Source organism: Myxine glutinosa, chromosome 2 (assembly GCF_964187855.1).
Source record: "Myxine glutinosa chromosome 2, kmMyxGlut1.1, whole genome shotgun sequence".
NCBI classification, from domain to species: Eukaryota; Metazoa; Chordata; class Myxini; order Myxiniformes; family Myxinidae; genus Myxine; species Myxine glutinosa.
This window is the reverse complement of record NC_136262.1, coordinates 147,533,143-147,548,142: the sequence shown is the minus strand read 5'-3', so window position 1 is coordinate 147,548,142 and position 15,000 is coordinate 147,533,143. Positions and strand designations below refer to the sequence as shown.

The 15,000-nt window shown below is 42.7% G+C and overlaps 1 protein-coding gene across 1 annotated transcript in view; it reads right to left on the bottom strand.

Annotated features, from left to right (window-relative positions):
* The window catches only part of LOC137417486 (ADAMTS-like protein 1), a 466,111-nt gene that overhangs the window by 65,493 nt on the left and 385,618 nt on the right, over positions 1-15,000 (bottom strand). The window contains exons 29-30 of the mRNA XM_078772644.1: positions 8,815-9,027; positions 8,228-8,411 (exon numbers count right to left, since the gene is read on the bottom strand). Coding sequence (XP_078628770.1) covers positions 8,228-8,411; positions 8,815-9,027 — 397 coding nt within the window. The remainder of the gene's footprint in view (positions 1-8,227; positions 8,412-8,814; positions 9,028-15,000) is intronic.

Below are 15,000 nucleotides of genomic sequence, written 5' to 3'. Positions count from 1 at the left end.
TGAGATTCAGTGTATAATGTTCTTCGCTGAAATGCGCTAAGTTAAATATGAATAAAAAATATGGATCTCGTCATTGGAGGTCATTTTTAGGTAGGCCATGTCCTTCCCAGGCCCAATGGCCATGTCTATGCAAAAAATCAAGTACGTGAGCCTCTCCGTTTAGGAGTCTATAGGTAACACACACACACAAACTGTGTTTTATTTATATAGATGGGTATTTAAGATGGGCCTACAGTGTATGGGTTTAGAGACAGTCTGAGTCATTGAAAAGATGGTTCAACTTACGACTGAACAGCGGACCTTCGTGGTTACAACCTTTCACCAAACTGGAAGTTTGCAGCGAACTCGTGATGCGTTCAGGGAACGTTTCCCAGAACGGGAGCCTCCAGCAGCCAAAACCATCTGGGCAAATGTTAGAAAATACTAAGAGCATGGCACTAGCTCTTGGGAATTCAACCGCAACAAGGGGAATTCTGAGAGGAGGCGCACTGGGCGATCGGAAATGAACATTTGCAGCAGTAAGGCAGCAAGTTTTGGAGCATCCTAGGGATACCAGCGCAAGACGAAATGGGACGGGATTGCCTTCGGCAACATTCAACCGAATCACAAGACTGGACCTCCACCAACATCCATATCGGATTCACATCCGGCATTAACTTACGCCAGGGGATTTTGCCAGGAGGCTGTGCTTGCCAGATGGTCGATAGCACGTTGCGAAGCAGATGTCAATTTCCTGTGGTATCTCGTTATCGGCGACGAAGCTGCTTTCGCCATGGACGGCAAGGTCAATACCCATAATGTTCTTGAATATGCACCGACAGGACAACCCCCGGAATTTAATTTGACACCAACATGAATCGACAAAAGTGGACTGTTTGGTTGGGACTTTGTGGAAGTGGTCAGGTGATCGGACCATTTTTCTTTCAAAAGGAATGTCAATGGTAACAGGTATCTGCAGATGATCAATGATGAAGTTTTACCGCAGCTGGAGGAGAACTTTGAGCAACAGGTTCGTGGTGTCTTCAGATATTTCTGGTGGGCCCAAGACGGCGCCCGAGCACATCGTCTTATCGCTGTCCGAGATCGACTGAGGGAACTCTTTGGAGACCGAGTCATTGCCCTCAACAATGCAGTGGAATGGCCGCCAAGATCACCTGACCTCACACCATGTGATTATTTCCTTTGGGGACATTTAAAGAACAAGGTGATCGTAACTCCTCCCCGTGATCTTGACGAATTGCAGGGCCGTATTCGACATGAAGTGGATGCTTTGCGCAATGACCCGGCTATGGTGAGACGAGCAGTTCAGGGCATGCTCTGCCGCTGTGAGCTTTGTGTTGAAAGGGGAGGTGGACATGTTGAAGGTGTGGCATAAAAGCCAATCATTCCTGAGAAAAGTTCACATCTGACATTCATTTTGCACCAATTATCCTGACTTGCATCGATTAGCCAAACTTGTAAAAATGCGATTTGAACTTGTCATTTTCAATGAACATGCACGCAGTCATGTGTTTCAGCAATGATGCATGGAAGGTATCAATGGAAAGCTGAGGATCTCCTCTTAATTAGTAAACCACATGTAAATTGTCAAAATAAATAACCTTTGTATATTAACCCCTTGAATTCAGATTACCTTTTTTTTGTAGATACATATACATACATACATACATACATACATACATACATACATACAAGAGGAGGGGAGGGGAATGGGGGGGAGGGGGGAGGGGGAAGGGGGGAGGGGAGGGTGTGGGGTGCCCGGGGGAAGGGCCCCTCCCCCTCCTCCCCCCCTTCCCCCCCTCCCCCCTCCCCCCTCCTCCCCCCTCCCCCCCTCCCCCCTCCCCCCCCTCCCCCCTCCCCCCTCCTCCCCCCTCACCCCTCCCCCCCTCCCCCCCATTCCATCCCCTCCTCTTCCCCCTCCCCTCCTCCTCCCCCTTAACACCAGGGGGGTTGACTCAGCCTGTCATCCTACCGAGGTCGGCAAATTGAGTACCAGTTCACTGGTAATTCCCTGTGTGCCGCAAGAGGCGCCTAACAGGGTTGGCGGCACGAACCCGGAAGTCGGAACTCATTGTCGTCAAATAAATGTAGCATGTATGTTTCACTCTCTGTCACATGCCGTTGGTCCCATGTCAATCGAATGAAGTTGAAAAATTAACATTACGAAGTTTCTCTGGGACGTACTGATTCCGAATAATGAAGTTGAAAAATTAACGTTCCGAAATACGCTAACAGAAGCGCTGGCGCTGCGAAGCGCTAGAGGGAGCGCTGCGCTCCCTCCCTTCGATTCCCTCCCTCTTCTGATAGCGCTTCTGCGCTAATACGCTAATTTTAAAACCCGAAGTTTTTTTAAATTTAAGGTGTGCTGTAGTTGCTCTGAGACGTACTGATTCCGAATATGCCTTTGGTTTTTCTCTGCGATGAGTAGTTCTCGAGTTATAAGAGGACAAACATACTTTACTGCTTTATATATATAGAAGTTGGTACGATTCGGCCAAGGAATCCCAGAGATAATTGCAATTAAGTGAGCCGTGACGTCACGGAACGCGCCGCCGGTAATATATTATAATTTATGGTAATCTATGCAGCACGACATGGTCATCACGGAAAACAAGGCGCCTTTGCCGGCGCAAAACGGCTCTCCCAGGGTCAAACTCGGTATCGTTGTGAGCGCACGGTTCAGCCCTTCAAGAACAGGACAGCCCACCAGTTCAGCCCTTTAAGAGGACAAACAAACAAACATACTTTACTGCTTTATATATATATATATATATATATACATACATACATACATATATATATATACAGTATATATATATATATATATATATATATATATATATATATATATATATATATTATATATACTGTATATACAGACTTGGCATTTAATATGGAATATTTTTTTTTTCTTGACGGGTTTACTTTCTTAACTCAGTATATCAATCTGGTGAATTTCTTTTACACTTTGGTGATTTATTTGTTAAAAGAACCATGTCACTGATTGTCTGTCGCAGCAAGAAGTCAACAACAGGATTATATCACAGGTGGCATGGCAAAATGTACGGACAGGTGCATTTGATGATTGGCTTCACAGTCGGGTATACAAGGGTTGTTGCGTTCTGTATTAGTGGAAAACAACTGCTGCACGTCTCCAAAGGTTATTGCCGCTTCCTCTGGAGATGGTCCGTCAACTCGACAATGCTGTTTGTCATGGAGTGGTGGCTTTACGAAATTATGGCATGAAACAGCGTGCCATTCCTCGGCAGTATGGCATCACTCAAGGTCAGGTGTCAAAGATCCTGAAACGAAATGCTCAGAGGGGTGTCCCTACTCCAATACCGAGGCCAGGACGTCCCCGCAGAACCACAAGGAGGGATGATCGCCAGCTGCACCGGTTAGTCCGCAATGGCCGTACCAAGTCAGCTAATCGGCTTAGGGCTGAGTGGCAGCAACTGACAAATGTGCCTGTATCCAGAAGGCTAGTCAACCAACGACTGGTTCAAGCAGGCAATCGTGCCAGGCGTCCCCTGAGAAAGCCACGCCTGACCAGACAACACCGCCAGCGCCGATTGCAATGGGCCAGAGAGCACCGTCAATGGCAGCCAGGACACTGGAATCACGTGATCTTCAGTGACGAGTCTAGATTTCTGGTCTATCGTCAAGATGGCCACGTCCGAGTGCGCAGACAAGTGCATGAAGCCTACAACAAAGATTGTATAGTGCCAAAGGTCCAAGCTGGAGGTGGTGGCGTGACCGTTTGGGCTGCTTTTCATGCAGGGGGCAAAACTGACCTGGTTGTTCTGAATGGAAACCTGAACCAGTTCGAGTACAGGGCCATTCTGGAAGAAACATTGCTTCCATTTGCTCGTGCAGCCTTTCGAGGAAACTTTGTCTTCCAAGATGACAATGCACGGCCTCATCGTGCTCGCATGATCCAACACTTTCTTGCTGACCGTGGTGAAGAGCATATGGAGTGGCGTGCCATGTCCCCGGATATGAATCCGATAGAGAACTTGTGGGCAGAATTAACGCGTCAAATCGACCACTTGGACCAGCAGCCGACCTCTGTGCGTGAATTGCAGCAGGCTATTGTCACTGCATTGCAAGCGATTCCTGTCCAAATCTTGGCAAATCTCGTGAACAGCATGCCTCAACGTGTACGTGCTCTCCTGAATGCTCGTGGGGGTTACACGAAGTACTGAACTGTAATTTTACTGTCCGTAATCCCAGTCGTAATTTAACTTTTGTTTTTGTTAAAAGAAAAATTGGCTAATGTGCAAAATAAAGAGATACTTCTGGAAAACGTACAGAGGTTTAACACAGTACTGTCCATGAATTGAGTTCGATATCAGTTTCCATCACTTTCAAGGATCAATTTATTTGTTTCGAAATGTCAAATGTGGTTTTTGTTTCTTTTAAAGGTCACATTAACAAAATCTGGAATAATTTCAACATAATTCCAATGAACTTCTGGTTCTAAGGCATCTTGAAAAGTAAGTTCACCCCCACAAAAAAAATATTCCATATTAAATGCCAAGTCTGTATGTATATATATATATATATATATATATATATATATATATATATATATATATATATATATATATATATATATATATATATATACATACATATATATACATACATATATATACATACATACATATACACACACACACACCTCGTTTTTTCATTTCTGTTCCTTACAATTCTATCCCTCTCTTTCATTCACAGACGCACAATATGCGCCATCACGCCATCACGCCATAACACACACACACACACACACACACACACACACACACACACACGCTTATTTATAACAAGGTCTCGGACAAATAAGAAGCATCCTCATATGGAGTCATAATAACCTTTCACGATTACCATAAGCTGATATTCATTGTTTGAAAAAAACCTTAAAAATAAAAATTCACATTCACCATTTTCAAGCTCGTTGCAGCATATTTTCATCCAAAAGGATGAATGAATTATGGGCAGGAGGGCATGTGCGCCACCCTGCCTGTACCAGAATGAGAGCTACACTGCAGCATTCTAACTTGCTCCAGGTGGTGTTAATTACACAGTTTTGTCTAACCAGGGTACTGACACACAAGGTACTCCTCCTCTCCAAAAGTTATGTGCGATCTTGAAAATACACAACTTAAATGCAGATGGAACCACTAGGTCCATATCTCCAGCACTATATGTCTCCCGGGATGCAACACCTCTTCCTGGTACTGTATCAGCCCGGCAGTTTGTTTAATTTTTATCACAACTTTGGGTTTAATTCCAGAAGGTAATAGACTGAACACATTAAAACAACATGTCATCCCAATGAGAAATACTCCCATTTGAAAGTATCAGCATGTTGTGAATGTATTTAGATAAAAAATTTCCTTGTACTTCCAAATTTGTTCAACCTCTTCTAGTTTTGGGTACAGTGTCGGCCCTTTGGACTGGGATCCTAGAGGTTGTGGCATAAAACCCACCCCTGGAGGCAACATAACTAAGGATTTGGATTCTAATCTTTATGAAATCAAAGAAATTTTCAGAATTGTCATGCCAGTCCTGGAAAGTTGGTGAAAACCCAGCTGGCTCATTAACCACCTTCAGTGTGCGATAATGTGACTGTCCCACCTACACGTGATGCTAGTCCACTTATTGTGGTTGAAGAACTAGTCCGGCAGGTGAAGGCTAGAGTTGATCTGCGTCGGTGAACAGGTAAACAACGGATGGAATTATTGGCAGGATGTTGATGAAGTTTTATTTATTTATGCAAATTGCCTCAAACAAGCCATAAAGCCAGGCCACTCAATGTAATAACCTATGTGAAAGTTTGATAAAGTTAGAGCAAAACAAAATAAAAGAAAGAGGAAAAGAAGAAGAAAACGTGCAAGACACACATATAATTACCTAAATACATTCACAAGAGGAGGTGACAATGCCGAGTCTCACCAAGGTGAGCACCCACCTCGAAATACAAGACAAAAATAAATAAAGGCAGTTCAAGTACAAAAGTCTGGCGAAATAGGATGAAACTTCAAAGATGCAGGAAGTAGGAATTGACATTCCTCTTAAAGTTGTGTGGATCATGGGATAATGGGAAGCACGTTACAGGTAGTGAATTCCAAAGCGAGGCAGTACGAGGGAAAACAAAACATTTGCATAACATTTCGTTCTACACTTTGGAGCAGCTACAGTATGTAGATGTGTGGAGACGGCAAGCCGAGTCCGGTATCCAAACACTCGCACAGTTGGAACCAAGGTGGAAAGGCTAGCAGAACATTTGCCAGGAAAATATCTGAAGAACAAACCAAGAGTGGCACCTGACCTACGGTGAGAGAGTGGTTGAAGGGTTGGACCAATCTCTGCACCAAACAGGTTAACTATGCGTTGCTGGAGCCCATCAAGTGAAGATAAGTGGCAGGCTCGGACTCCAGCCCAAATGTGGTAACAGTCCTCGATGACGGGACATATAGTTGTCTTATACAGGTACAAGACAGCATCAGGAGGTAAATACCTCTGCTCGATACATGGCTAGCTGAGACAGAACAATGTCGGGAAGATCATCGATATTCACAAGGAACGAAGTGGGACCAAGGACCTCCTGTGGAACACCAGAATTGATGGAGCGGATGATAACGACTGTGGGAAGCAAAGACAAGCTGACGTTTCGGATGTTAATCCTTCGTCGGAGCAAAAGAAGGTTAACGTCCGAAACGTTAGCTTACCCTTGCTTCCCACAACGGTTAGCATACCTCAATGAAGGTCCTGGTGATTCCATCCATTATGCATTGTGGTTCACATTCCCTTCCCTTGTTAAAGGAGGTCGTTGTAAATGAGTATGGGTCATACCGATTCTCCTCTACCTTCCACTTAAAAAAAGAAAAGCTCAGGCCAGGAGGCCAAACCTAATTTGATTGCAATAGGAAGATAAGGGAAAAACGTCACACAGCGTTACCACCTGAAGGAAAAAGCCAAAAGCTCCCTGAGCGGACAAATGCGCAAAATCCATGATGGATCGACAAAGGAAAAGTTCAAAATAACATGCCGAGCCAAAAAACCAGGTGCTCATGGTGAACCTACAAGTACTGGTGCAATTTTTCACACAAGGCATCAATTCGTCTGAGGACGCTAAGGCACACAGCAAGGAAATGAGCAATGATTTGAAAGCTTATGTTAGAGAATTCACAACGTAGCTGGCACAACGGCATCATTCACCGAAACTTGTGTCAGATAACAGGGATCGTTGTTTGGCAGGAAAAGCAACACCGGTTCGCATATTGATCGCACCAAGTGAATGAGTGCTCTGTTATACCCGGGTTCCAAATGGGCCGCTGGATGCATTACAGGATGCCCGCCGTTCGGTGTACTTCTTGGCTCCAACTGTTTTAATCAAGCGAGTGCTTCTGGTTATGCCGGATCAGAGTGCGGCGCGCATAAGCCTCCCTCGAGCACACGGAAAATTTCAAGAAAAGCAAGGCTAAGCAGGCCTATTTGAAGTAGCAGACAAATTTAGTACGGCATGCGATTGATCAAGCCCAGGGGAGCGATTATGGCAATTCTCGATCACATTTTCTTTTTTATGCGGGGTATAAGGTCCAAATTAGACACACAGGAAAAGCATCAATTACAGATATTGATAATTACAGATAATCACAGATATTGATAATGACAGATATTGATAATTACAGATATTGATAATTACAGATATTGATAATTACAGATATTGATAATTACAGATATTGATAATTACAGATAATTGCAGATATTGATAATTACAGATATTGATAATTACAGATAATTTCAGATATTGATAATTACAGATATTGATAATTACAGATATTGACAATCGCAGATAATTACAGATATTGATAATTACAGATATTGATAATTACAGATAATTAAAGATATTGATAATTACAGATAATTACAGATATTGATAATTACAGATAATTACAGATATTGATAATTACGGATATAGATAATTACAGATATTGATAATTATAGATATTAATAATTACAGATATTGATAATTACAGATAATTACAGATATTGATAATTACAGATAATTACAGATATTGATATTGATAAGATAATTACAGACATTGATAGAACAAGCAGATATCCACACTCAGTTGTCCTAAGTCGTGGGCATCATTTGCTAAAGGTGTCACACCAGCTGTGGACCTATTTCGAAAGCCATACTCATCAAAGGACGTGCCTGGGTGGACAGTCCCGAGCTTGACACCTCCGCGGCCTCTCTGCCGGTTTGGGCAGGTCACGGCAGAAAGATGCATTCAACTTGTGGCCGGTCCCATCCGTGCAAATGAAAAGAGGGACATGGACACCGATGTTTCCACAGCTTGAAGAGCATGCTGACAGGCCTCGCTGATCCCATGCACATTCTGCACATCGTAAGGACATGGTTGTGGAGAATTGCCCAATGACAGACATTCAACATCTTATCAAACGAGCACTAATTCATACATTATCAGGTCAATCCTTCATCCTGTTTCTGAGATGGAAATTAATCATCTCCAGATATAACAATGACCAAATGATTAAAACACCCCAAATCAACAAAGGTCATCTGGTTCAAAGTACGCTCTCCTTCTCAAAACATCTTCTGCAATTACCACGTCTGTAATTTGAATGAGAGAAATAATGTTGGAAGGAAAAACGACAAAATAAATACCGAGTAAAGCATGAGGGATGGTGATTTAAAGGTATTTATCAATACAAACATCACAGGCTGGACATGAAGGCAGCAGAAAATGAGTAGTTTTTGAAATAAAAGATTACTCTTACCCATCACAATGAGATTCAGTGAGACAGTGAGCGATCCAGCTTCATTAGTTCCCACGCAGCTTACGTTGCCTTTCCAGGCCCTCTTGAGAGCCGTTACTTGAAGCACAAGACCCTCAGCCAACAACCGGTTGGGTGAGCTTCGGCCAAAATGGAGCGACGACTGATCGATGTACCAACTAATGTTTGCTTTGGGGTTTCCCTCGATCGGACATCCTGCAACAAACAAGGGATGCACTTGGAACAACCAGATATGGACTTCCAAGCAAGGTGAACTCCTACCATATCTTTCTATCCCTTGACAGGCTTCTGCCTCCTCTGACCTCAAAAAAATAAATATATATATACATACACAAAGAATTAAGTTAAGCACCCCCCCCCGTTTTTTTACAACCTCGCACATTACAAGTTTGTTGTCGTCAAAACAGTGTAATATACCCATGATATTGCTATATTTTCTGGAGAAGTGATATTATGGTCACATAAAAACATAACAATCATGCCGTTTTCAATATTTTATTCTGAATAATTTAAGGTGAAATTTTTTGGGAATTTTAGGCATATTTTCACCTCAATTTAAGTATGGAGCTATAGGTCCATCACGGACAGTGTGGATGACGTTTATGTTTTCTAACGTACAGTCATTGTTCTGAGAAGACCTCTAGCGATCTTTGCGTCAATAACGTGTGTAGGACCCACGTGATCGGATCACTGACTCAACCAATCACTTTTTTTCACTTTGATCACTCAATTTCATCAATGGATAATTGCTAATGTCATACCAATCATTATTTGATCTCACATACCTTAGAATATATGCCAATGTATACATATACACAAAGAATATATATTAGGGGGTGCTTACCTTAATTCGTTGTGTAGGGGTGCTTAACTTAATTCTTTGTGTATATATATACTAGCTTGGCTCGGCTCGCTGCGCTCGCCTCACCAAGCGTCGATACTGAGGAACGGGCTTATTTTAGCTGAGGATAATGACTGTACCTGAGTTGCTGTGTTATCATGATTTTCACCAATCATAATACAAACAATTACTTTGCACAAATGTATTTGTTGAGTTTGTGATATTACATTTTTATAGGCAATTTAGGTTGAAGATTCAGGTTGAATGTCTTTTTTTTTCAAGAAAGAACCCCTCAGCACATACGTGGGGAGGGGTAGGTGCAGACTGGATGTTTGGGACGATTACACCTCACCACCACGTAATTCAAAACACCTCACCACCAAGTAATTCAAAACACCTCACCACCACGTAATTCAAAATACCTCACCACCAAGTAATTTAAAACACCTCACCACCATAAAACACGTAATAAAAACACCTCACCACCACGAAATTGAAAACACCTCACAGCCATAAAACACGTAATAAAAACACCTCACCACCATGAAAATAGAAACACCTCAAAGCCATAAAACACGTAATAAAAACACCTCACCACCACAAAATTAAAAACACCTCACAGCCATAAAGCACGTAATAAAAACACCTCACAGCTATAAAACACGTAATAAAAACACCTCACCACAACGAAATTAAAAACACCTCACAGCCATAAAACACGTAATAAAAACACCTCACCACCATGAAAATAGAAACACCTCAAAGCCATAAAACACGTAATAAAAACACCTCACCACCACAAAATTAAAAACACCTCACAGCCATAAAGCACGTAATAAAAACACCTCACAGCTATAAAACACGTAATAAAAACACCTCACCACCACAAAATTAAAAACACCTCACAGCCATAAAGCACGTAATAAAAACACCCCACAGCCATAAAACACGTAATAAAAACACCTCACCACCACGAAATTAAAAACACCTCACAGCCATAAAACACGTAATAAAAACACCCCACAGCCATAAAACACGTAATAAAAACACCTCACCACCACAAAATTAAAAACACCTCACAGCCATAAAGCACGTAATAAAAACACCCCACAGCCATAAAACACGTAATAAAAACACCTCACCACCACGAAATTAAAAACACCTCACAGCCATAAAACACGTAATAAAAACACCTCACCACCACAAAATTAAAAACACCTCACAGCCATAAACCACGTAATAAAAACACCACACAGCCATAAAACACGTAATAAAAACACCTCACAGCCACGAAATTAAAAACACCTCACCACCACGTCATTTAAAAACACCTCACCACCAAGTAATTCAAAACACCTCACCACCACATAATTCAAAACACCTCATTTCCAACTAATTCAAAACACCTCACCACCACCTAATTAAAAACACCACCACCACGTAATTATAAATACCTCACCACCACATAATTCAAAACACCTCACCACCATGTGATTTAAAAACACCTCACCACCATGTGATATTAAAACACTTCACCACCACGTCATTGAAAAACACCTCACCACCATATAATACAAAATACCTCACCACCACGTGATTCAAAACCACCACACCGTTATTAAAAACACTTCACAACCACGGAAACAAAAGTTTGGGGGAGTCGTTAAGTGACAAAACAGACACTGCCCAGATGTGTAGATATATAGATAAATGACTGTACCCGAGTTGCCGTTCTGTCATGGTTTAAACCAATCATAATTCAAACAATTATTTTGCACAAATGTATTTGTAATATACGTGATATCACATTTTATAAACAATGAAAGTTGAAAAAAAAATCTTTCCCCAAAAAAATCCACCCCCCCCCCCCCCCCCCAAAAAGTAGGAAATTTTTCAAAAAAAAAAACCCGTACGACATACCGACGGGAGAGATATGTGCATACCAGAAGTTTGGTACGATTTCACAAAAGTTTGAGAAAGTAGTTCAGTGACAACACAACACAGGACAACACAGGACAGGACAGACACTGCACAGATATATATATATATATATATACTAGCTTGGCTCGGCTCGCTGCGCTCGCCTCACCAAGCGTCGTTACTGAGGAACAGGATTATTTTAGCTGAGGCTAATGACTGTACCTGAGTTGCTGTATTGTCATGATTTACACCAATCATAATACAAACAATTACTTTGCACAAATGTATTTGTTGTGTTTGTGATATTACATTTTTATAAGCGATTTAGGTTGAAGATTTAGGTTCAATGTTTTTTTTTCAAGAAAGAACCCCTCAGCACACACATAGGGGAGGGGTAGGTGCAGACTGGAGGTTTGGGACGATTACACCTCACCACCACGTAATTCAAAACACCTCACCACCAAGTAATTTAAAACACCTCACAGCCATAAAACACGTAATAAAAACACCTCACCACCACAAAATTAAAAACACCTCACCACCACGAAATTGAAAACACCTCACAGCCATTAAAACACGTAATAAACACACCTCACAGCCATAAAACACGTAATAAAAACACACCACCACGTAATAAAAACACCTCACAGCCATAAAACACGTAATAAAAACACCTCACCACCACGAAATAAAAAACACTTCACAGCCATAAAACACGTAATAAAAACACCTCACAGCCATAAAACACGTAATAAAAACACCTCACAGCCATAAAACACGTAATAAAAGCACCTCAAAGCCATAAATAAAAACACCTCACCACCACAAAATTAAAAACACCTCACAGCCATAAAACACGTAAAAAAAAAACCTCACAGCCACGAAATTAAAAACACCTCACCACCACGTCATTTAAAAACACCTCACCACCAAATAATTCAAAACACCTCACCACCACGTAATTCAAAACACCTCATCACCAACTAATTCAAAACACCTCACAACCACATAATTAAAAACACCTCACCACCACGTAATTATAAATACCTCACCACCACGTAAATCAAAACAGCTCACCACCATGTGATTTTAAAACACCTCACCACCATGTGATTTAAAAACACCTCACCACCACGTCATTTGAAAACACCTCACCACCACATAATTCAAAATACCTCACCACTACGTGATTCAAAACCACCACAATGTTATTAAAAACACTTCACAACCACGGAAACAAAAGTTTGAGGGAGTCGTTAAGTGACAACAGACACTGCCCAGATATGTAGGTATATAGATAAATGACTATACCCGAGATGCCGTTTTGTCATGGTTTCCACCAATCATAAATCAAACAATTATTTTGCACAAATGTATTTGTAATATACGTGATATCACATTTTATAAACAATTGAAGTTGAAAAAAAAAAAAATTCCCCAAAAAATTCCCCCAAAAATTGGAAAAATTTTCAAAAAAATACCCTTAGGGCATACCGACGGGAGAGATATGTGCAGCAGAAGATAAGAAAGCAGAAGTTTGGTATGATTTCACAAAAGTTTGAGAAAGTAGTTCAGTGACAACACAACACAGGACAACACAGGACAGACGCTGCACAGATATATATATATATATATATATATATATATATATATATATATATATATATATATATATATATATATATATATATATATATATATATATATATATATATATATATATATACACACGGGAATCCCACGGGTATGGTGTGTGACATTTGGACATCTTGATTTAGATGCTGCACATTACATTTTACAAAATGGTTAAAATGGTGTAATTAACACAACTTATTTATTTCACATAATATGTGACCCCTCACTCCTCTCCACCCTCACGCCTTTCCAATACCACTCCTCCTCACACTCCTCTCCAATCCCTCCTCACACTCCTCTCCAATACCTCCTCACACTCCTCTCCAATCCCTCCTCACACTCCTCTCCAATACCTCCTCACACTCCTCTCCAATCCCTCACACTCCTCTCCAATCCCTCACACTCCTCTCCAATCCCTCACACTCCTCTCCAATCCCTCACACTCCTCTCCAATCCCTCGCACTCCTCTCCAATCCCTCGCACTCCTCTCAAATCCCTCGCACTCCTCTCAAATCCCTCGCACTCCTCTCAAATCCCTCGCACTCCTCTCAAATCCCTCGCACTCCTCTCAAATCCCGCACACTCCTCTCCAATCCCGCACACTCCTCTCCAATCCCGCACACTCCTCTCCAATCCCACACACTCCTCTCCAATCCCGTACACTCCTCTCCAATCCCGCACACTCCTCTCCAATCCCGCACACTCCTCTCCAATCCCGCACACTCCTCTCCAATCCCGCACACTCCTCTCCAATCCCGCACACTCCTCTCCAATCCCGCACACTCCTCTCCAATCCCTCACACTCCTCTCCAATCCCTCACACTCCTCTCCAATCCCTCACACTCCTCTCCTCTCAAATCCCTCACACTCGTCTTCAATTCCTCATACTCCCCTCCAATCACGCCTCACTCGCCTCTCCAATCGCTCCTCACTCTCCAACCCCTCGCTCCTCTCCAACACCTCCTCGCACTCCTCTCCAATACCGCCTCGCACTCCTCTCCAATACCTCCTCGCACTCCTCTCCAATACCTCCTCGCACTCCTCTCCAATACCTCCTCGCACTCCTCTCCAATACCTCCTCGCACTCCTCTCCAATACCTCCTCGCACTCCTCTCCAATACCTCCTCGCACTCCTCTCCAATACCTCATCGCACCCCTCTCCAATACCTCCTCGCACTCCTCTCCAATACCTTCTCGCACTCCTCTCCAATAGCTCCTCACACTCCTGTCCAATACCTCCTCGCACTCCTCTCCAATACCTCCTCGCACTCCTCTCCAATACCTCATCGCACTCCTCTCCGATACCTCCTCGCACTCCTCTCCAATACCTTCTCGCACTCCTCTCCAACACCTCCTCGCACTCCTCTCCAATACCGCCTCGCACTCCTCTCCAATACCTCCTCGCACTCCTCTCCAATACCTCCTCGCACTCCTCTCCAATACCTCCTCGCACTCCTCTCCAATACCTCCTCGCACTCCTCTCCAATACCTCCTCGCACTCCTCTCCAATACCTCCTCGCACTCCTCTCCAATACCTCATCGCACCCCTCTCCAATACCTCCTCGCACTCCTCTCCAATACCTTCTCGCACTCCTCTCCAATAGCTCCTCACACTCCTGTCCAATACCTCCTCGCACTCCTCTCCAATACCTCCTCGCACTCCTCTCCAATACCTCATCGCACTCCTCTCCAACCCCGTACACTCCTCTCCAATACCTCCTCACACTCCTCTCCAATACCTCCTCACACTCCTCTCCAATAACTCCTCGCAT